We start from the raw sequence: 22,044 nt of genomic DNA on the forward strand, positions 1-22,044 counted from the left end.
ATGTTGATTTTCATTCTTGCCCGCGCCAAGAATAGGACGGTGACCTGCAAGGGTTGCCCCCACGGTGTTGTGTACGACGGGCGCCAGGTTCAAAGGTTAGGTATACGCCAAGGCTATTTGACCAATGAATCATGACGCCGGTTTTTCTTATTCAGTTCCATTCCATGGCCATTCACATGAATCGTGATGCACCTCAACCAAGTATAAACTCTCGTCTATTTGGATGTGTCATTGCGGACCATGATGTATGTTCGAAGATAAAACAACTATTAGTAATAATTAAGTTGCAATTTTTGGCAACCATGAGGGACCAAATAGCCATGATATGCTGTTATGGGTTTGGGTAAGCGGGTAGGCATATCAACATTACTCGCACGAGCCCAAGAGATGGGAACTAGTTTAGATTTAGTTCACTTAGGGGGTGTTTGTTAACTACGATAAGAGGGAAAAAATGTTAGATATGAGAAGCATTCTGGATGTTTGATCTTTCCAAAGTATTTGTTAATTTTATCTGACCATTTCTGAAAAAGATCTCACGTGACCTCTTATCTCCCTCTTTCAAGATAAATTTATCCGACCTCTCCCATCGGATAAATTTATCTGGCTTACTTATCTGCCCTTTGTAAAATAATTAATGCCATTTAGTACATTTTAAAGATTTAAATTTATTAAAAAAAATTATTTATTTAACTCTTATAATTAATATTTTTTAATATATTTTTAAATTATTATATGTTTTGATAATTTTTAAAATTTAATGACATTATTCATTTCATTGATTTTTAAAATTTAAATTTCTCTATATATATATATATTTTATTTAACTCTTTTCAACTTTTTTTAAATTTATTTTTGAACATGAATTTGAAAAATAAAATATTATTTTTAATTTTAATCTTAATTTTTTTGACAATTCATATTAATCATAAAATACTATTTTAATTATAAATTTGATAATAGGGATATTTTGGTAAAAAAAATCCTTATCTTGGTGCTTATCATATGTATTAACAAACACATGGAAAGAAAAAATACAATTATCAGTGGATTCTAAAAAATTTAACAAACAGTCTGATAGAAATCTTGAAATGTTTCCCGGCCTTATCTTGATAATTCTATATTTTGGTCTAGAAAGCATCTCAATCTTATCTTGATATCACCTTATTTTGTTCATTTTAACAAACGCCCCCTTATATTTCAATTTCTTTTTGTCAGTTCCACTTCTTTATGTAATATCCGTGTAATACTGAAGAGTTTTATTAATTAGCTGTTGATTGTAATTATATAAAATGATAAAAATAAGTCGCAAAGGTAGAAAAAGGTCAGCACAATCTTTTAATTAGTCCTCCTCGCCCTTTGAGTTCATCACAAACGTCAAACCGTAACGTGTACGGAGTTCATGATAGCGCTAACAGAAAATGGTAAGTAGCTCCAAATACAAGGATCCACGTGCTATTTTGGTGCCCAAATCATCCCAGTAAAACAACCGCCTGCTTCCTCTGTGCTTGTTTCATTTTGAATTTATTATTATTTATCTAAGCTCCGAAATTATAGAACATTTATATTCTGAAATGCAGATGAGCTTCGGGCCATCTTTGTTTTGTGCTAGAGACCATTTTTCTTCTCTTATAAGAGGAATTTTCAACAATGCCATTAAAACAGAGTATCACCCTTCAGAACTCAGGGATGGATAGTGGATAAATAAAATAAAGTGATAATTAAAGAAGCACAAATACAACCAAGTGATGGTGAAAGAAGCTTTAGTGTGGGTTACAAATTGCTACAATTTTCCAAGGCAAAATACATATTTTAACTCATGTATTTGCATGTTTTTTTTATTTAAATATTCAAACTTTTAGTTATTTCAATTATACTCACCAATTTACAATTTCAAGTCAATTACATTTTTAGACTTTTTGTTATTTCAATTACAGTTCAAGAATATAATTAATAAAATCGAATACCTAAATAAAAAAAAAATATACAGAGACTAAAATATGTATCTGGCTATTTACCATCTACACAAGAGTGTTCTAGCTATTCATATCAAATTATCAAACAAGGAGTCAATATTCTCCCAATGGAAGGCATTGGTGTTCTGAGTCTCCATACTATACTTTAGACTAAGCCAAAAAACTTTGAAAAAATATAACGAGCAACCACTAAATAGAGAAAGCCAAAATACCAGTCGTCAGTAATAACCAAACCCCAGAGAGAGCAGCACAACCGAAGCTTGCAGAGGCTGGAAGAAGCTCTTCCGTGTCAGCAATAGTCTGCTATGCATTCTGTTGCAAATACCGGTTGCGTGTATCCAGCTCCTACACCAGCAATATAGCAAAAATAAACTCTAAATCCATGGGATGTTATTGAAACAAAAGTGGGTTCGATCATTATTCTCTTTCAGCCATTTGCACCAATAATCTCGAGGTCTGGAGGCCAGTCTTGTGCAGATTCAGGTGCTAGCATAAAAGCAATTAAACACATTGTCCCTCACTGGAATTGTCAAAGATAAGAGCATACCCAGCCTCGCATTTTACAAAAATGAAAGTAGGTAGAAAGCTGGATCTTATACCTAACACAATGTAGAATCAGTTAAGATTTTGGAAACCTGATCTTTGCAACAAAATCCAGAGTATGCTGATCAAACTTGTGTCAATGTGAATTAACCAATGGCAATTGATATCTCATCCAACAACAAAAAAGTTTCCGTAGTCTGAGCTGAATTAACAACTTCAATATCAAAAGGATTTATCTTCGGCCTGATTCACCAAATATATACACACGTGACAGAAATAAAGCAATCGGGATGCATAACAGCACAAACAAAAACGATCACACCAACAAAGCATTACAATATTCCCAGATTGACTTTCCCTTGCTTGCACAAATCGCATTCTATTCATTGAGATGCCAGTGACCAGAAGTTCAAGAAAAAGCATGGCAGCGCAGTGAACCAGCTAAGGAAAGCCATTGCTGTAGCCGTCTCAAATTCCGTGCAGTGATTCCTAGAGCATATACCAAGATCATTGCCAATAAGGACTGTGATACCAGCACAAGCACAGGCTGCGGCAAATATAAGGGTGGATGTGATCTGTAGGTGAGAGAGAGACATCACTATATTAGAAGAAGAAAGGGGGAAAAATTGCATGGTAATCGAACACACACAAGCTCCATAATTGCCATGTCAATTGTTAAAAACAAAAACAAAAACCAGTGACAAAAATGAAAAAGGGAAGGCAAAGGAGAAACATCTCTAGATGATTCTTCTGATAATGGATCTGCAAATATTTTTTATTGTAAATACTCTCACCTCAGAACATCCACATGCCAAAATACTATTAAACTAATCCACAGCATTAATACACATTGACGGAGCCAGGATTTGAGGCCAATGGGGTCAATAGATAAAGGTTTAAAATATTATTAAAATACAATTAAACTAGTTTTTTCGGTAATTAAATTAGTATTAATTTTACAAATGCAATTAAGTACAATTATCAAACCAAATAAAGTAACCAAAAAATTAAGCACATAATAACAAATTTCATGTTTATCACGAAACAAAGAAAGCTTAACTAACAAGTATCTTAATTTCATGTTTCTCAGAAATGAAGAAACCTTAGCCAAAAAAAATTCTTGATCTTTCTTCCGCAAAGCCTTTGACAATTCATTTTTAATTCTAAGCACATTATTCATTAAGGGTAAATTCCACACGACACCCCTAAGGTTTGGCAAAAAGGCACTGACCATCCCTGTGTTTTCAAAAATGCCATTGATGTCCCTTGTTGTTAACAGATCAAAGAAGCTAACCATTTTGCCTCTCTTTTTAAACTCTCATTTCTCCCTTCTCCATTATCTTTCTCTCTCCTTTCCCCTTCACTCTACTCTCCTCCCCCGCTCTCTCTGCCTCTTCCCAGCAGTGACAAACCTCCTCCCCCCCCCCCCCCCATCTCCCTCTGCCTCTTCCCAGCAGTGACGAACCTTCCCCCCCCCCCCCCCCATCTCGACAAGAGTGAACCCCCATCTCCCTCTCTCCATCCAACAACTGGCATCGCAATGGGTTCAAACGAAAGGGGGGGAGGATCTAAGCAACAATAGCGAAGGTAAGTCTCTCTCTCTCTCTCTTTCACACATGCTTTGCAACCCCAAGGATGGGGTGGGGGGTTCTCTACATATTGAACCCCACCATGGGGGTTTAATTTCCAAAGAACCCTACCAGCATCGCAAATCAAACCTTATTAAGGTTTGATTTGCCAAAAAAGGTGAGTTGACATCGCGTGCGACAGAGTTCCTCTCTCTCTAGTTCCACGAACCCATAGGCAATGGGTTCTCTCTACACAACCATGGTGGTGGTTGCTGGCCACCACCAATATTTTTTTACTTTTTTTATTTTTGTGTAATTACAGTTGAGAGAAAGGAGGGGGATTTTGAGGATTTCCAAAAAATTAAAAATCATTTCTTGATGGCAGGAGGAAAAAAGTTACATGGCAAATAAAGTCAAGGGAGATCAATGGCATTTCTAGAAACACAAGGGTGGTATAGATGCCTTTTTTGGCAAACCTCAGGGATGTCCCATGGAATTTATCCTTCCATTAATTGTAAATTAAACACAAAACCAAAGGATTTGATCAATTGCAAATGACAATTTTTTCATAAGTACTTAAAATTATGAGGGGATTCAATTGAAAATTTTCATTTTTTGTGGGATCAATTGACCCCACTGAATATAAGGTGGATCTGCCACCTGATGATACAGAGCATAAATGCAAGCTTTTTCCCTGGAATTTGACCCAGACCCATATGACAAGAAAATAAGAACACTGCTGGCATATTTTGAAATGATGCAAAATGCTAAGTACTGGCTGGTAGTAATCTTACCCCATCACCAATAGCAAATAAACTGACAAGGCAATGATTGTGCAGGCAACGGCCCACTAGAAGGGCATATATATCAACTATGGCTAGAGAGAGGCTCCACAGGCTCTGCAAACCAGCAGCTGCAACAAGGTAGCTGGCAACAGCAAATATCATAAATCTTTTATTACCAACACTTGCATCAACTATGCATAAATGTAAAACATATTTTTTTTCACTTGATCACACATGAAAGTATTAAATCATCCTGGTGGGGAAAACATAAGCAAATGAACCGAACACAAGGCTGTAAAATAAAACACATGCATAGGAAATTGATGTGTCTTTGAGTTTATTAGTTTGTGATTTATGGCCCTAATATTGGCATGCACCATAAGCAGCTGCACTATGCATTTCATAGAGCCTCCAATACACAAAATACCAATAGTTGTCATCCTGAAACTGATAGTAAAAATGAGATGTTTCAGCATTACAGCTTGAATATCATTTACCCATTGATAAAATATGAAATCAGTTAACTGACCAAAAATAACCACATTTTTACTCTTTTTTAAATCTTATCTAATTTCTTGTTTACAATACCTCTTCAATGCATCCCCAGGACTCTAAGATAATGACAGTAATTATCAGAACTGGAAGAATATATAACTCCAAAGACAAATGCAAATTTCAGCTCCGTTTCGAGGAAAACACTTTCCCTATTTTCCTCTGTTTGGGACTAGGAAAATAAGGAAGTCAAATGAAAGTGTTTTCCAGTCAACGAAAAAGCAACTGATAAAACGCTTCATTCTTCCAAAAAATGACTTCCCATCTACGAAAGGGAAAATCATTTTCCAGAACCGCAATCTTCCCTATCTTCCCTCACAGAAACCCTATCTCCATTTCGCCTCTCCCCATCGGTGACCGTTCCATCTCGCTCCATCAGCAACCTAGCATCCGCACCTGCTCCACCTCTGTTAACGGAATCTGCCTCTCCCCGCTTGCGTCGCCATCTCCATTGCACTCTACCTCTCTCCATCTGCATTTCTATCTCCGCCTACATAGTCGTCACCGTCACTGTCTCTGTCTCGCTCTGCCTCTTGCAATCTGCCATTTGGCTCTCTCTCTCTCTCTCTCTCTCTCTCTCTGTTCTTCACTGTCCTAATTTTCTAAGATTTGATTATAAGAAATAAAAATTATTGTAATTTTCTAAGTGCCAGCAAAATTATTGAAACACTAGAAATGATTTCCCAGCAAAATTTTCAGGTTACAGCCAAATAATAGGAAACACATTTCAGGAAAATTCTTTCTAGGAAATTGTTTTCTTTGAAAACTGTTTTCCCTCAGGAAAACACTTCCCCCCAAACAAACAGAGCCTTCATAAAGTTGCATATCATGCATGGCAACTGGTGCATTAATAAATGTCATATGCAAGCAGGTAAGCATGTTAAAACTAAGATGAACTGTTCGGGCTTAGCACAAAAATCCACCAGTTACAACCCTGGACACACACATACATATACAAGATAATCAAATGGTTGATTAAAACCTTTACTTTGTAAGTTCAAGATATAAAGATAAGACGAGGAGGCAACAAATATACAATCAGAGTGCAAGAATCCAAAACCTAACCAGAAGGAGAACCCTCAATAGGCACCTTATAATTGAATTATTGATCCTGCAGTTTAACACAGGACTAAACAAAAACATATGAGTTGAATAAAAAATCTAGCAAGTCCATACTGAGTCCAGATGTTAACTTCTAAATTGATCTCCCTTGAAAAAGCAAGTTTTATGAAGAGTCCCTAAGCTAATATCAAGAACTTATGGCAATTAGGAATGGTGAAACAAAAGTTCCTGTGCAAAGTTTGTGAACTTATAATCATGGAATAAAATGATTATGAAGCAACAACATTCTGAGGAGAACCAGAAGAACAAAAAAAGAGTTCTAATAATCCAATAAGAATCGTGGTATGATATAGCTAAAAGCCTAAACCACGGTGATTCTCCAACAGACAAAATTCTAATGAATAGAAGATACAATCATATTCTTTGAGGCTTTGAACTAGCTAATATCAACTATCTGAAATACCAAGTCAAGCTTGCAATAGCCCCAAGGCATAAGTCGAGCAGTCAGATGAGCCATATGCTGATGTCAATCGATGGGTTGTAAATTCGATCCTCACCCTACGCAAAGGCCAAAGGCTCAACCTACAATTTACCTCCCCTAACGTAATCAAGAGCATGAGCACCGAGGGCCGCGCAAGGGCGGTCATCCCAAGTCAAGCTTGCAATAAGCAACAGTTCGACACTGTAATAAACTTTCATATGTATGAAACATTTCTAAAACAGATATGCTAGGATTTTCTTATTGCAAGCTTACTAACTGAATAAAAAGCAATTGATGGGCTGCACAGATTTAGTTCAAGTAACAGATGCTCCAGGAAACAGCTTTTTTGTTAAGGTAAGGTTGTGTACAATTGACCTTCCCTAGGGCTTGCAATGCAGGATCCTTGTGCACCCAGTTCCCCTTTTAACCGGTTCTCTCTCTTTTTTTTTTTTTTTTTTTCGGGGGGGGGGGGGGGGGGGGGGGGCAATGGTTGACATAGTACACCAATCACATGCAATTCCACACCATATTTGCCAACACAGGACAAAATAGGAAGAGCCCTCAAATATACGGTCAAAGCAGGTTCTCTTTAAAAGGAAAGGGGGGGGGGGGGGAGAGAGAGAGAGATGACAATTGACATAGTACACCAATCACATGCAATTCCAATAAGTTCCACAACATATTTGCCAACACAGGACAAAAGAGGAAGAGACCTCAATATATCCAACTCAAGTATGGTGTTGAGTGTGGTATCTGTCCAAGCATCCAATTCTCATGTACAACTACACAAATATATGGCTAAATTTCAAATTCATAGATAATTTTTTGGTTTATTCAACATATAACTGTCTTTATACACTAGTATAGGATTTTTTTATGCATAGAATGAGATTTTATGCATAATTTGATTGGGACATTGCTGATTGATTGATTTATCTTATTTCTACTTCTCAGGTTTTAGAGTTATATTTGGTTTAGATTTTAGAGTCATATGTTAATAATGATTTTAGATTGTTATCTTCAAGTTACGCTTATCTTTAATTATAGTTACAATAATATTTCATAATTATATTATAGTTAGTATTTGTTTTTGCCTATAAATAGGTATATGATGTATTCAGAAATTCAACACTTTTTGATTATTGAATACACAGTTCTTGATTTCCACTCCTGATTATTCCCTCTTAATTTCCCTGTTTCAGTTTCTCTGTCTTCTTCTTTCTTAAGCTTCTTCTTTTCTTCTTCTTCCCCTACTGTCTTCTCTTTCTTCTTCAATCTTTCATAAATTTGGTATCAAAGCAATATTTCTATTGTTCTGCATCAAAAGTTCCTATAAGTTCGATCTCAACCAGATTGAAGGTCAAGTCATCCAAAAAAAAAAGATCAATTCCAATATCTTGGATCAATCATCCAAACCCCCCCACCGGGGGGGGGAAGGCGAAATGGAGGGTAATGAGGATGTTACCCATAGAATTAAGGCAAGATGGTTAAAATGGAGAAGTGCATCCAGCACTTTATGTGACATTAAGATTCCTTTAAAGTTAGAAAATTTTATAAGACAATTGTAAGACTAGTTTCATTGTATGACACATAATATTAAGTAGTAAAACACCAATATGTGCAAAATATAAGTGTAAAGAATATGAGAATGTTAAGAAGAATGTGCAACCATGAAAAAATTATAAAATTAGAAATCAAGTTACACATAATAAACTAGGAATTAGAATTAAAGATAACATGCATAAGACATGATTAAAATTGTTTGGTCATGTGAGAAAAAGACCAATAGAGACTTGTGAAGAGAGTGGATGGAATGAAACCAAAGTACCTAGCAAACGTTGTAAAAGAAGACCAAGAAAAATTTGGTGATTAACTCTTAGGTATAAAATGAGTTATAAACAAGACCAAGAAAATTTAGGTGGATGACTCTTAGGTATAAAATGAGTTATAAAAGCCTTACTAAAAATAAGAAGGCCACAGATAAAAATGATTAGCAAGCTATAATCCATGCAACTAACCCAATGTAGTGGGATTAAGGTTTGAAATCTTCTTCTTCTTCTTCTTCTTCTTCTTCTTCTTCTTCTTCTTCTTCTTGTAATGGCAGCAATCTAGTATTCAAATCAATTAGTTGTTGCACCCAAAACAACAGTGAGCACACCATGAAGTGAATTTTTATTAGATTAATGGTCTTTACATGCATGAATGTTTGCTTAGTTTACCCATCTAGGCTTGGATCCTGCTTAGCTTGTTCACTCAACTGTCGTTTGTTGTTTCTCTTTCTTTCCTTTTTCCTTTTTCCCACTCTTTTTCATATAAAAAAACTTTTTCCCTATAACCAGATCCTTTGCCCTATAGAAACCAAAAAAAATTACAACTTCCAAGTTAGACAATATTTTAAGTTAATTATTCACTGCCAATAACTCCTTTAAGTAACCACAATCTAAATACTTTGAAAGTGTCCCAATCTCTACACAGAAAACACAAAGTAACTAGAAAGTCACCTAAGAAATGAAATTGTTGTTAGAAAAATCACTCCTGAATGAATGAATAAACTCACCTTGATACTTAGAGCTTATAAGCTGTAAGAGCTTATTTGAAAATTTTATGGAGAGCATTTTGGTCCTTTACTTGATCAACAAGAGCTTTTTTGAGATAGCTTATAAGCACTCCAAAAAAAAAGCTAGGATGTACCAGCTTTTGAAAAAAGCTGTTAGAAGACCTTATAAGTTCTTCCAAGTTAGCCAAACAGGTAACAAAAAATTTTGAGTAGTTGAAGAGCTTATAAGCTTCATTTGACCAAAAAATAAGCTAAGCCAAACACCATCTGAACAAGAACTATTTGTCTTTGTCTAAATGAGACAAAAAAGAAATAAAGGAGTGAAAAGAAAACTGACAGCAATCTCCAAGCCCATGTAGCTATTTTACTGACCCATCAACCATGGGAAGCCTCTAATACATCCACTATTAATCCTTAAACTATTTTTTGGATGTAAAAGAGTATACAGAAGGAAAACTTCCATTGACAATGAGCAGTGCAGTTTGAGATGACTATCTCTGATCCCTTGCACATGCAACCTCAAGCTTCAATTTGACTTGCCTTGGTCAATAGCCCATTATCATAGTTCATATTTGCATTATATTATACACACACACACACACACACACATACATATTTGATGATGTCTCGTTTCAGGAAGTGACCTTCCAAGCAGATCTACCATCTATCTTGCCAGCCATCATTGCACACAATGGGTCTCAATTCAAACCTAACATTTCAAGCCTTTCATGCTTCTGACACAAAACTTATCCCAGCTTAAACATCATGCAAGATAGAAAACAGGCATCCAGTTCTACACTTTCCAATCCTATACTGTCCTGAATGGTAATATTGCAAAAGACACTGTACAGAGGGAGCTAGCTGATAGGATACCAGATAGAAAATTCAACAGCAATCAAATATCAATGGTTTCCAATAATTTGCAGCAAGGAAAAATAAGAACAATAGGGCATTCGAGAGGTCCTTAACTCTCCCTAAGACTCAATACCAAAATCATCCTCTCAATATTCTCCTAGCCTCTCTTATTTATAGTTTGTTATCCAGCGACACTCCCCTCCAACGGCCTCTCCCCTCCAACGGCCTCGGCTATCAGCCATGCTCCCTTGGCTGCTCTTCCCCTTTTTGCCCTTCAACTGTTTTTGTCACTTTCCCCCTCTCCCAATATCCTATTATGCCCCCTGCTTCTTCCTTCCTATTTCTTTGCTGGTACATGTGACTAACAAGGGTCCTATCACTAGCATGATCAACAGCAGAAGTCCTGTTCATTTTCGCTGATAAGTTTAAGGGAAGACCATTGTAGAAGCTTTTTTTGTTGCAATCCTAAAAAGATCCAATATATTTATAAGACATCATCTCAACCCATGTGCCAATCTAGAAAACGCCATCCACCTATCCGCTAATAAAACTGTTGCAATTGCAAACTTCCCCAGCCTTCTCTTAATGCCCCTTTGAGGATCCATCATAACAATCCTGGGTTTGAAAGCAGTTATTTTGATACGATCACTAATATTCAAGACCCGGCCCAAACCGGAATAGTAACTGGCAGGAACAATAGCGCTACAATAGAACTCCATAAGTTTTTAGGATTTTACATTTTTTTAGGATTTTTACTTCTATTCTACTTCATATATTTCAGGATTTTAATTCTATTTCATATTTGATTAGGGTTTTATTTTTATTAAGATTCTAATTAGATTTTGTTTACAAATATTAGATGGATTTGGATTAGCCAAACACTGTAAATATGCCTAGAACCTAGAGTTTGTAATCAGTTTTTTTCAATATAAATTTCAGTAACTTATTTGGGTTTTCTTAGTAAAACAATCTTATTTTTGCGTCTTCTTGAAAATCAAGCTTCAGCCATTGAAATTTGTTCTTTCAAGAGTTTATTTTGGTGTGTGTTTTTCACACACGCGCTACACGTTACGTCAGGTGGTATCAGAGCTGTTAATCAACCAATCAGATGGACAATCTTGAAGGTAACAGTAATAACCAGCCTCGTGATGGTGATCAAGGGTTGTCCGCAATTTGGAGAGCAATCGAAGAATAGCGGGAAGTAACTCGTACCATCCAGTAGCAATTGGAGCAAATCAGCAACCAATTGGGCGCCTTACTACGTGAATCAAGCCGGAGCGGGAAGACCACCCATTAATCATGTCCTTGTTAATCTTAGAAGACCAATGATTGAAGATAGCAATGAAGAAGATGATCTTGGTTGAACAATAGTTAATCCTAGTAGTAGAGGGGTTAGGAGAAATGCGCATCAGCACAACCATTGGAGTAATGATGAGTATAAACTAGAGGTTGATATTCCTACCTTTAGTGAAGATCTTGATGTTGAGGAATTTCTAGATTAAATCACTGAGGTTGACCAATTTTTCGAATACATGGAGATCCCAAATGAGCGACAAGTAAAGTCAGTGGCTTACAGATTGAAAGGTAGTGCATCTGTTTGGTGGGAGCGATTGAGAGAGACGAGATTGAGGGAAGGCCGACAGCCAATTCAAACATGAAAACGAATGAAACAGTTGTTAAGAGGTAGGTTTTTACCCCCTGACTATAAACAATACATGTTTGAAACTTATCAAAGATGTGCACAGGGAATGAAGAGTATGAATGAATATACCTTTAAGTTTCTGCGATTGGTGGAGAGAAACCAATTGTTAGAAAGTGACAATCAACAAGCAGCTCGTTACTTGAATGGATTGAAGCCTGCTATTCGTGATAAAATTGGGGTTCAGATGGTTCTCAGTGTGCAAGAAGCAATGAACTTAGCTTTAAAGACTGAGTTAATGTTGAGTGAGAGAGCCTGTAATGACAACTATCGTCGATATAGTGGGAATGAAAATAAACAAGCAGCTTTTGATAAAAGCAAGTCGGTTCAGGGAGCGCAACTCTCCAATCCACCTCATACAGTCAACCCTAATAAGGCTACAACGGGGGGAAACATTTGAGGTACTACTTCTAATCTTCCAAAATCCCCTAATCCTTATGCAAAGCCTATTCCTTTAAAGTGTTTCAAGTGCAATGAGGTTGGGCATCGATCTAATGATTGCCCAAGGAGGAAAACGGTTAACAATGTAGAAAGGGATGAGGAAGATGTTGATGAAGAAGAAGTATATTGCGGGCCTGATGGGGAGGATGACGAAGAAGATTATGGACATGGAGAGTATACCTGTGTAGTGAAGAAGTTAATGCTATCTCAAAAGAATGAAGATACTACTCAATGGCATAAGCTTTTTCACATGAGATGCACGGTGAAAGGAAAAATCTTTGAGTTGATTATTTATAGTGGAAGTCAAGAAAATATCATAGGAAGAGAAGTGGTGGCGAAGATGTAGTTAACTCCTGAAAAACATCCAAGCCCTTACATGATTGAATGGATTAAAGAAGTCGGTGGCATACATGTGGATGAACGTTGCAGAGTGCCTTTCTCTATTGGTAAGTACTCTAACGAAGTCTATTGTGATGTTGTCGATATGGATGCTTGCCATATTTTATTTGGGAGGCCTTGGCAATTTGATGTGGATGCTAAGCACTCGGGTAGGAAGAACATATATCAGCTTGAAAAAAAGAGTGTGCGTTATACTTTGTTATCCATAGTGGAAAAGAACCAAACCAAAGCTTCTAAAGTGGAGGGGCGTAATTTTCTTACCATTATGCATAAGCACACTGAGTTTGTGAGGGAGTGTAGGGATATCCGAGAGGTTTACTTGTTAGTTGTTAGGGGGGAGTTACAACCCTAGGATTTGCCTAGGGTTTAGGAAGGAATTTGATCAGAATTAAAGGAAAGATAGTGCATAAAGGGAGGGAAAGAACATAATGGACAAAATTGAGAAAGAAGAAAGAAAGACGAGAAAGAGGACTAGGGGAATTAGGAGAGGGAAAATGAGAGAATTCAAATCATTCATTAAGCTAACTTCCTCTAACTACTCAAGCCTATTTATAGGCTTACAATTGAAGATGCTAACAACAACAACAGAAAATGCAACTAATAAGGAAAACACATGACATGTATTACAAATATATCATTGGGGTTCCTACGGTCGTGACAAGCGTGAGGGAGCCACTAAAGGTGAATCAAATTCCAGAGGAGGTGCAAGGATTGTTGGAGGAATTTCACGATGTGGTTCCTGAGGAGTTGCCTAATGAGCTACCTCCTATAAGGGATATTCAACACCACAATGACTTCATTCCTGGTGCTAGCTTGCCTAACCTACTACACTACAGGATGAGTTCTAGGGAGAATCAGATTTTGCGTGAGCATGTAGAGAAATTGTTGAGAAAAGAGCACATTCAGACTAGCATGAGTCCATGTGTAGTGCCAGCATTATTGACACCAAAGAAAGATGGGAGTTGGAGGATGTGTGTTGACAGCAGAGTCATCAACAAGATTATTATTGGGTACAAGTTTCCAATTCCTAGGGTCGACGACATGCTTGATCAACTTGATAGGGTTGTGGTTTTTACCAAAATTGATCTCAAAAGTGGTTATCATCAAATCAAAATTCGACCTGGAGATGAGTGGAAGACAGCTTTCAAGACGAGAGATGGGTTGTTTGAGTGGTTAGTCATGCCCTTTGGACTAATCAATGCATTGAACACTTTCATGAGACTAATGAATCAGGTACTACCTCCTTTCATTGGTAAATTCGTTGTGGTGTATTTTGATGATATTTTGACATATAGTAAGTCTAATGAGCATGTGGGGCATATTTGGGAGGTGTTGAGTGTGTTGAGAGAAAACAAACTTTATGCAAATTTGAAGAAGTGTACTTTTATAAGCAAGAGCTTGTTGTTCTTGGGCTTTGTTGTAAGCAAAGAGGGCATGAAGGTAGATGAGGAAAAAGTGCGAGCTATTAGAGAATGGCCAACCCCTAAAAATGTCAGTGATGAGAGGAGTTTCCATAGATTAACAACTTTCTATAGGCGTTTTATCAAACACTTTAGTAGTATTGTGGCACCAATGACTAAGTGTTTAAAGAAAGGGGAGTTCCATGGGGGTGAAGAACAAGAGCAGAGTTTTGCCTTGATAAAAGAGAAGTTATGCATCGCTCTTGTCTTAGCCTTACCAAGCTTTGACAAATTGTTTGAGGTTGAGTGTGATACGAGTAGAGTGGGAATAGGTGTTGTGTTATCCCAAGAGAAGAGACCAATTGCATTTTTCAATGAGAAGTTGTGTGAAGCTAGAAGAAAGTGGTCTACTTATGATAAGGAGTTTTATGCAGTAGTAAGGGCTCTTAAAACATGGAAACATTACTTAATTGCCAAAGAGTTTGTTCTTTATGCAAATTACCAAGCTCTTAAGTACTTGAGTAGCCAAAGGCAACTAAGAAGTGATATGCATGCTAGATGGTCTGCTTTTGTTGATAAATTTTCATATAAAATTGTGCATAAGTCGGGACAGCATAATCGAGTGGCGGACACTTTGAGTAGACGTGTGGATTTGATCAAAACCCTTAGTATTGAGATTGTTCGATTTGAGTGCTTGAAAGAATTATATGCGACAGACGATGATTTCAAACACGTGTGAGAACAATGCATGTCTTAACAACTATTAAAAGAATTCTATGTGCATGATGGGTTTCTCATGAAGGGAAATTAGTTGTGCATCCCTTGCACATCCCTTCGTGAGAAAATTGTTTGGGATTTGCATGGTGGTGGCTTAGCAGGGCATCTTGGCAAAGACAAGACTATTGAAGCTGTTATGAGAAGGTATTATTGGCCAAGAGCAAGGAGAGATGTTTCTATTATTGTGGTCAGGTATTATGTATGTCAAACAGTTAAGGGGCAATCTTCTAACGCCAGTCTCTATATGCCATTGCCTGTTTCCAATGCTATTTGGGAAAATTTGTCTATGGACTTCGTGTTGGGTCTACCGCGAACCCAACGAGGAATGGATTCTATTTTTGTAGTGGTTGACAGGTTTTCCAAGATGGCACACTTTCTTCCATGCAAGAAGGCAGGAAATGCAGTAGCTACAACCAAACTATTTTTCAGGGAAGTTGTTAAGACTACATGGAGTCCCTAAAACTATTACTTCAGATCGTGATACAAAGTTCTTGAGTCATTTATGGATTACCTTGTGAAGAATGTTCGATTCATCTTTGAATTTCAGCAGCACCGCGCATCCCCAGGCTGATGGACAAACAAAGGTGATGAATCGTACCTTGGGAAATCTAATTCGCAGTGTTTGCAAAGAGAAGCCAAGACAATGGGACCTAGTCATAGCTCAAACGGAATTTGCCTACAACAACGTCGTGCATAGCTCAACAAGAATATCACCATTTTCTATCGTATACATGAAAGCTCCTAATCATGCATTGAATTTGGTAAAGTTGCCAAAGGTACCAAGTTTCAGTGTTGCAACTAGTGACTTAGCCGAGCAAATTCAAGCGGTTCAAGAACATGTCAAGCAAAAGTTGCACAAGGTGAATAAGAGGTATAAGGCAGCAGCTGACAAGCATAGGAAGCACAAGGTATTTGAGGTTGGAGATGAAATCATGATATTTTTGAAGAATGAATAAATTCCAATAGAAAAATAAAACAAGTTCAAGTCAAAGAAATATAATCATTGCAAGATTACAAAGAAGATCAATAATAATACTTATGTTGTGGATTTGTTTAATCATATGGGTATTTTCAAAACCTTTAATATTGTTGATCTTTCTTTGTATTTGTCGAATGTTAAGTTGCCATACCCGGATCAAAATTTGAGGTCAAATTTTTTCTCAAGTGGAAGTGAATTATGCGATCATTAATATTCAAGACCCGGCCCAAACCGGAATAGTAACCAGCCGGAACAGTAGCGCTACAGTAGAACTCCATAAGTTTTTAGGATTTTAGATATTTTTACGATTTTTACTTCTATTCTACTTCATATGTTTTAGGATTTTAATTCTATTTCGTATTTGATTAGGGTTTTATTTTTATTAGGATTCTAATTAAATTTTGTTTATAAATATTAGACAAATTTGGATTAGCCAAACATTATAAATATGCCTAGAACCTAGAGTTTGTAATCAGTTTTTTTCAATACAAATTTCGACAAACAATTTGGATTTTCTTAGAAAAACAATCTTGTTTTTGTATTTTCTTAAAAACTAAACTTCGTTTGTTTTTTCAAGAGTTTATTTTGCTGTGTTTTTTTTCACACACTGCTACGCTGCGTCATATTTGGTGGCAGCGCCTGGATTTTGAAACAATATATATATATACATCCTCCATAGAGCAGCATCAAACAGCTTCTTGCATCAATTAATAGAAAACTAGAGTCTGGCCAAATGATAGTCAACCAAAAAAAAAACAAGTCCGAACGCCACAAAGTCACAAAACCAGGCCTAGCAAACCCAATCATATAAATGGGCTCATAATTGTAAAAACAATTTGACACCCGAGAGCTTAATAAAGTGAGTACCAGAAGGCAGTGACGGAGGGAAAGTCGCTGGTGGTGGCCATGACGCATAGGGCCACAACGGCAAACACGAACTGGAAGGAACGCAGGACAAGACCGCCGATCGTGCCCGGCATACCCTGGAGGTCTTTCATCCTTAGTCTCCCCGGATTGTCGCCCTCCGTCGGAGGTGGAGGCGGCGCCTCTTCCACTGGATGCACCGATGGCCGGCTCAAGCTCATTTTTCCACCACCGCGTTATCCCAGCAATCTTTGTCTCTATCTCAACCTCATCGCAAAAGTACGTTTGCGTGGTTTCACTGATCTATACGTTTGTCCCGATGATCCGTGCTATAGAATTCGACAATTGATGATCAAGTCACGTGTGAGACGGAACCCTAACTTCGCAGGCGGCTCCGATCTACGGCGCGTTGCAGAAGAATCAGTACTTTGGGACTTCGGCTGCGTGCAGAGAAAGAACGAATGCAGAATATTGGATTTGGGCTGTGTTTGTTTTGCTCCAGGGAGGATGTGAATTTTTTTTTTCTTGGATAAATCACAGTAATGACCATTTTTATTGTTTTAATGAGATAAAAGTCGAAAATAAGAGATATAAAGCGGCGATACGGACACCCCCCTTTTATTCTCATTTCTCACCTTATTTTATTTATTTTTTAAATAAATGATTAGTTCGGATTAGAATAGCCCAAAATATAATAAGTAATGCTATGGGTACGCCGTAGACTACGCCCACGACTACCGAAACAATTTAAAAATAATTTTTACTTTATTTTTTGAATTTTGCAAGCCCAAAAAATGAATCATTTTGCCCACCCATCCAAAGTCATCTTCTCCATCCTCTATCTCTTGTTACCTGCCTAAATCCAAAACCCAAAGCCATCTTCTTACTCATTTATTCAGTCTCTCTCTCTCTCTCTCTCTCTCTCTCTCTCTCTCTCTCTCTCTCTCTCTCTCTCTCTCTCTCTCTCTCTCACATGTTCATTTCACACACTCTCTCTCTCAAACCATCACCCCACGATCGCTGCGAGCACCGTCGTCGTCCCTCCATCCCGGTCGTGAGCAGCGCTTGCTGTCCTGTCCATCGCCCCCCTGCTGCGAGCACAGCCTCGCACGGTCACCCCCACCACCTGCCACAGACGGCCGTCCCCCCCAACCACCTCTGGGACCGCCATCGCCCCCTGTAATATTTAGCTTTTAAATTAATAAATTATTCAGCTGTTTCAATAAGTTATTTTTTCTTTCCTTAGCTTATGCCAGAGATGGAACTTGGAAATGCAAATATTATGCTGATATTAGGGATTGGCTGGTGGTATAATCTCAATCTAGCATTTGGTTGCCTGTATATAGATGAATTGGTGCTTGCTCAACGATTTTACATTTCAAAAAAAGTTAAGCAAATTTATTTTTTCAAGTTATTGACAATGAATCAAAGAGATGCTAATTAGAATCAAAACAATGCTAATTAGTGACAAATGAATAGGTACGTGGCTGCAGAAGTTGGATTTGAATTAGATTAAGAGAAGAAAAATAATTTATTAATTATTCAGTTGTTTTTCAAATTAAGTTTTGATTTTTTAGTTATTTGTATTTTTTGTTTTAAATTGAATAAACCAATTTGACAGAAATATATAATTATTTTATAAATTAGATTTTTACCCTAACAAGCTATGAAGTAAATATACGACATTGATTTTTTTAAATTTTGATTATGTAGCTTCAGTTTAATTTCATAATAAAATAATTTAATTTATGGTTATAATTTTCTTGTTGATCACTGTTCAATTTGTCCAATGGTCATGCCTGGCCTTTGATTGGCTTCTCTCAGTTTCAATGCTAAGTCCTCAATGTAGAATATTGTTTTGGAATTTCTCTACTTATAAAAAAGAAGGCAGAACTCGATCTCCTAGTCGATTTTCAAACAATCAAATTAATTATTAAATTTAAAATTAAATGATTAATGAAGTATTTAAATCTCAAAATTTTACATCTTTACAGATACGTAACTGTAAAACTGATAAAAGAATTATAGAGACGTAATTGTAAAATTGATAAATGACTAAAATTATGTATGTATGATCAGATATTATTCCTTGAATAATTTTAACTAATTTATAATATATATATATATTTTACAAACAAAGTCTAAATTCCAATCTTCTAGCACAAAAATAATATTTAGACATTTTATTTTTCTTTAACATCATTCTCAATTTTTTTCTAACTATATTCGCTAACTGATAAATTTCATTCCCTAACCACATCATATAAATTTGATATTCTATAAATTTAAACTCCAAACTCCTCTCACAATTAAATAAAAAAATAAAATATATTTTTCTATAACTCAAAATAAATCATATTCTTTATTTTTCATTTTCACAATCAACTAAAAAAACAACAGAAGCAAAATTTTGAGATGGGTGGCCGTCCAAGCGGCCGTGTGGTGGGTGCGCACGGTTGCTCGTGGCGGAGGGAGGGACGAGGACGGGTGGGGACGAGGCACTGCGACCGGCTGGCAAAGGGGGCGATGGCGGTCTGAGAGCTGGTGGGGAGGGAGGTGTGACGACGGCTGTCTGTGGCCGGTGGTGAGGGCGACTGGGCGAGGCGATGCTTGCGGCAGGGGGGGCAACAGACAGCAAGTGCAGCTCGCGACCAAAGGGGGCGACGATGATGCTCGCAGTTGTCGTGGGGCGAGGAAGGGCGACGATTTGAGAGAGAGAGTGGTGGGTTTGAGAGAAAGAAAGTGTCGGAGAGAGAGTGAAATGGGCGTGAGAGAGAGAGTGAATAAATGAATGAGGAAGAATATGACTTTGGGTTTTGGGTTTGGGCGGGTAGCAGGGAAAGAGAAGATGATGAAGAAGACAGTTTTGAATGGGCGGGCAGAAGGGTACATTTCTTGGGCCTTGCAAAATCTAAAAAATAAAGTAAAAATTATTTTTAAATTATTTCGGTAGCCGAGGGCGTAGCCCACGGCGTACCCATAGCATTACTCAAATATAATTTGATAGACTTTTTATGACAGTGTTAAGATATATTTTGATTTTATTTATATACAAAGGGATATTACATGAAGACCTAAATATTTTATGTTTGGGAGAAGTAATTTATAGTATTTTTCCTCTATTCCTTAAATACTTTGTGTTTGGTTAGCAGAATTTATGTCGTGGAACATTTTTCAAAATTTGGTTTGATGTCTTTATCATGTTCTAAATATGATACGTAATGTCATTCTCCTTAATACTCAACATTACAATTAATAATATTGATAACATGGCTGTTGTCATTTTCCTCTTTATAAGTTAATTGACTTCTTTTGCAGCCAAAACTTGCTTTGGTGGCCACATTCTAAACCCTCACATTTCAAGGGCGAGAAACATTGTTTAAGTAACAAAATAGAAAATTTCAATTAACAAATCCACTAATAGTCTTGTTGATGGCGATGTGTGAGAATTATGAGTAATTAATTGACACTCATATTATTCCATAATAATGCATATTGTACTATAATTTTGGTGCATTTGATTGACATGAAAGATATAGAAAAACAAATATTTTACTCTCAAATTTCAATTTTGAGTATTTTGATTAACAAATTTTTCCATTAATTTTGTTTTCCACCTAAGTATAAAAGTGTAATATTTTCCACACAAAAAAAGAAAAATCAATTATTAGGAATGGCTGATTTTGATTATCTAGAAAAGTTTAAAAATATTTTATTTTCCAATCAAACAAGCCCTTATGTTTGCCTGACTGTATAAAAAAATATGATATTTTTAATCTCCTCTATAGCTCATTTGGTTCGATCTAGTTGGATTAAGGAGTGAACATTCAATTGATTCGATTATTAAGTTGACCAAAATATTAAAATCTAATAGATCGAAGTTTTACAAAAAATCAAATTGAAGTAATTAAACAAAACAAAAACCGAACAAAATGAAAATCGAAAAAACCAAACAAATGTTAAAAAAAAAATAAACAAATAAAAAAACCCGAATAAACTAACAAAATGAGCCTACGAGAATTACAAACTCTAAAACTCATCTCTGTGGGTTATTGTTCGAAGCAGAGATGACAGATAAATATGGGTCGATCGCAAGTTGTCAATCAGAGCAAATAGGAGAGTGAAAGGTAGGTTGGTTGCAACTTACAAGATATTGGTCAAAGCAAAGAGAAAATGTCGAGATCAGTTAAGATGGCGACGATCAATGGGAGACTTGGTTATTCCATCCGAGTTAATGGGAGCAAAGATGACGACCGAAGGTAATGAAAAAGTCATTATGAATGATTGGTTCGATCGATTATTCTTATGTTTTTCTTTTTTTTAAATTATTTTTAAGTGCGATTGTGTAGGTAAAAAACACGTAGTTTTGAAATTTCAATTAATTTAATTATTTTAATTATTTTCAACATAAAAACTAAACTGAATCAAAATAATTGAAATTATAAAAAATTAAGAGCGAACCAAATCGAACTTTATCAAAAACCAAACCAAACCAACAATTTCGATCTATTTGATTTGATTATTTCAATTAAACCAGAATTTTACACATTCCTTGTTGGTTAAATTTATTTTTTTTATAAAAAAGACCTTACGATTTGGTTATTTTAGTTTGTGTCATGAAAAATTAAAATCAAATTAAAAGCCATCTTATATATTATATTGTATGTGATATTTACCCAAAAAATAAATATTGAGCAACAAATATTTTAATGATTCATTTTACATGAAAATTGTTGTTTAAAATTGTATATAAAGATTTACTACAAATATTTTTATTTGAACATATAATAACAAATATTTAATTACTATTTAATTTTTATTGATTATAATGTTTAATTGGTGATTTAAACTAAACCCAACCATAATTTTATGATTTAAATTGATTTCACCATTAAAAAATATTTGTTTTAATTTGAAGTATGTTACAGACGTAATTATGATTTGATCTATAATTTTACAAATCAAACTATGCAAACCCTATACTACAGGACAGGTTAATATGAATTGTGGTTAGGAGGGTAGTCACTGTAGTTTAGTAAACTCTTGTTAAAAAATTGTGGTGTTGTAATAATAAATATGTTGTAGTAATCACAAATTTTAAAGAATGAA

At 36.1% G+C, this 22,044-nt stretch overlaps 1 protein-coding gene across 1 annotated transcript; it reads right to left on the bottom strand.

Annotated features, from left to right (window-relative positions):
* Window positions 1-2,682: 2,682 nt before the first annotated feature.
* LOC127809819 (CASP-like protein 5A2) lies at window positions 2,683-17,476 on the bottom strand. The gene is made up of 3 exons (XM_052348949.1): window positions 16,939-17,476; window positions 4,879-5,011; window positions 2,683-3,091 (listed from the first exon to the last, which is right to left on the bottom strand). The coding sequence occupies exons 1-3, from the start codon at window positions 17,154-17,156 to the stop codon at window positions 2,900-2,902; spliced, it is 543 nt and encodes a 180-aa protein (XP_052204909.1). The 5' UTR covers window positions 17,157-17,476; the 3' UTR covers window positions 2,683-2,899.
* Between the last annotated feature and the right edge of the window lie 4,568 nt (window positions 17,477-22,044).

The sequence above is a fragment of the Diospyros lotus genome, chromosome 1, assembly GCF_014633365.1.
Source record: "Diospyros lotus cultivar Yz01 chromosome 1, ASM1463336v1, whole genome shotgun sequence".
Classification (NCBI taxonomy): Eukaryota; Viridiplantae; Streptophyta; class Magnoliopsida; order Ericales; family Ebenaceae; genus Diospyros; species Diospyros lotus.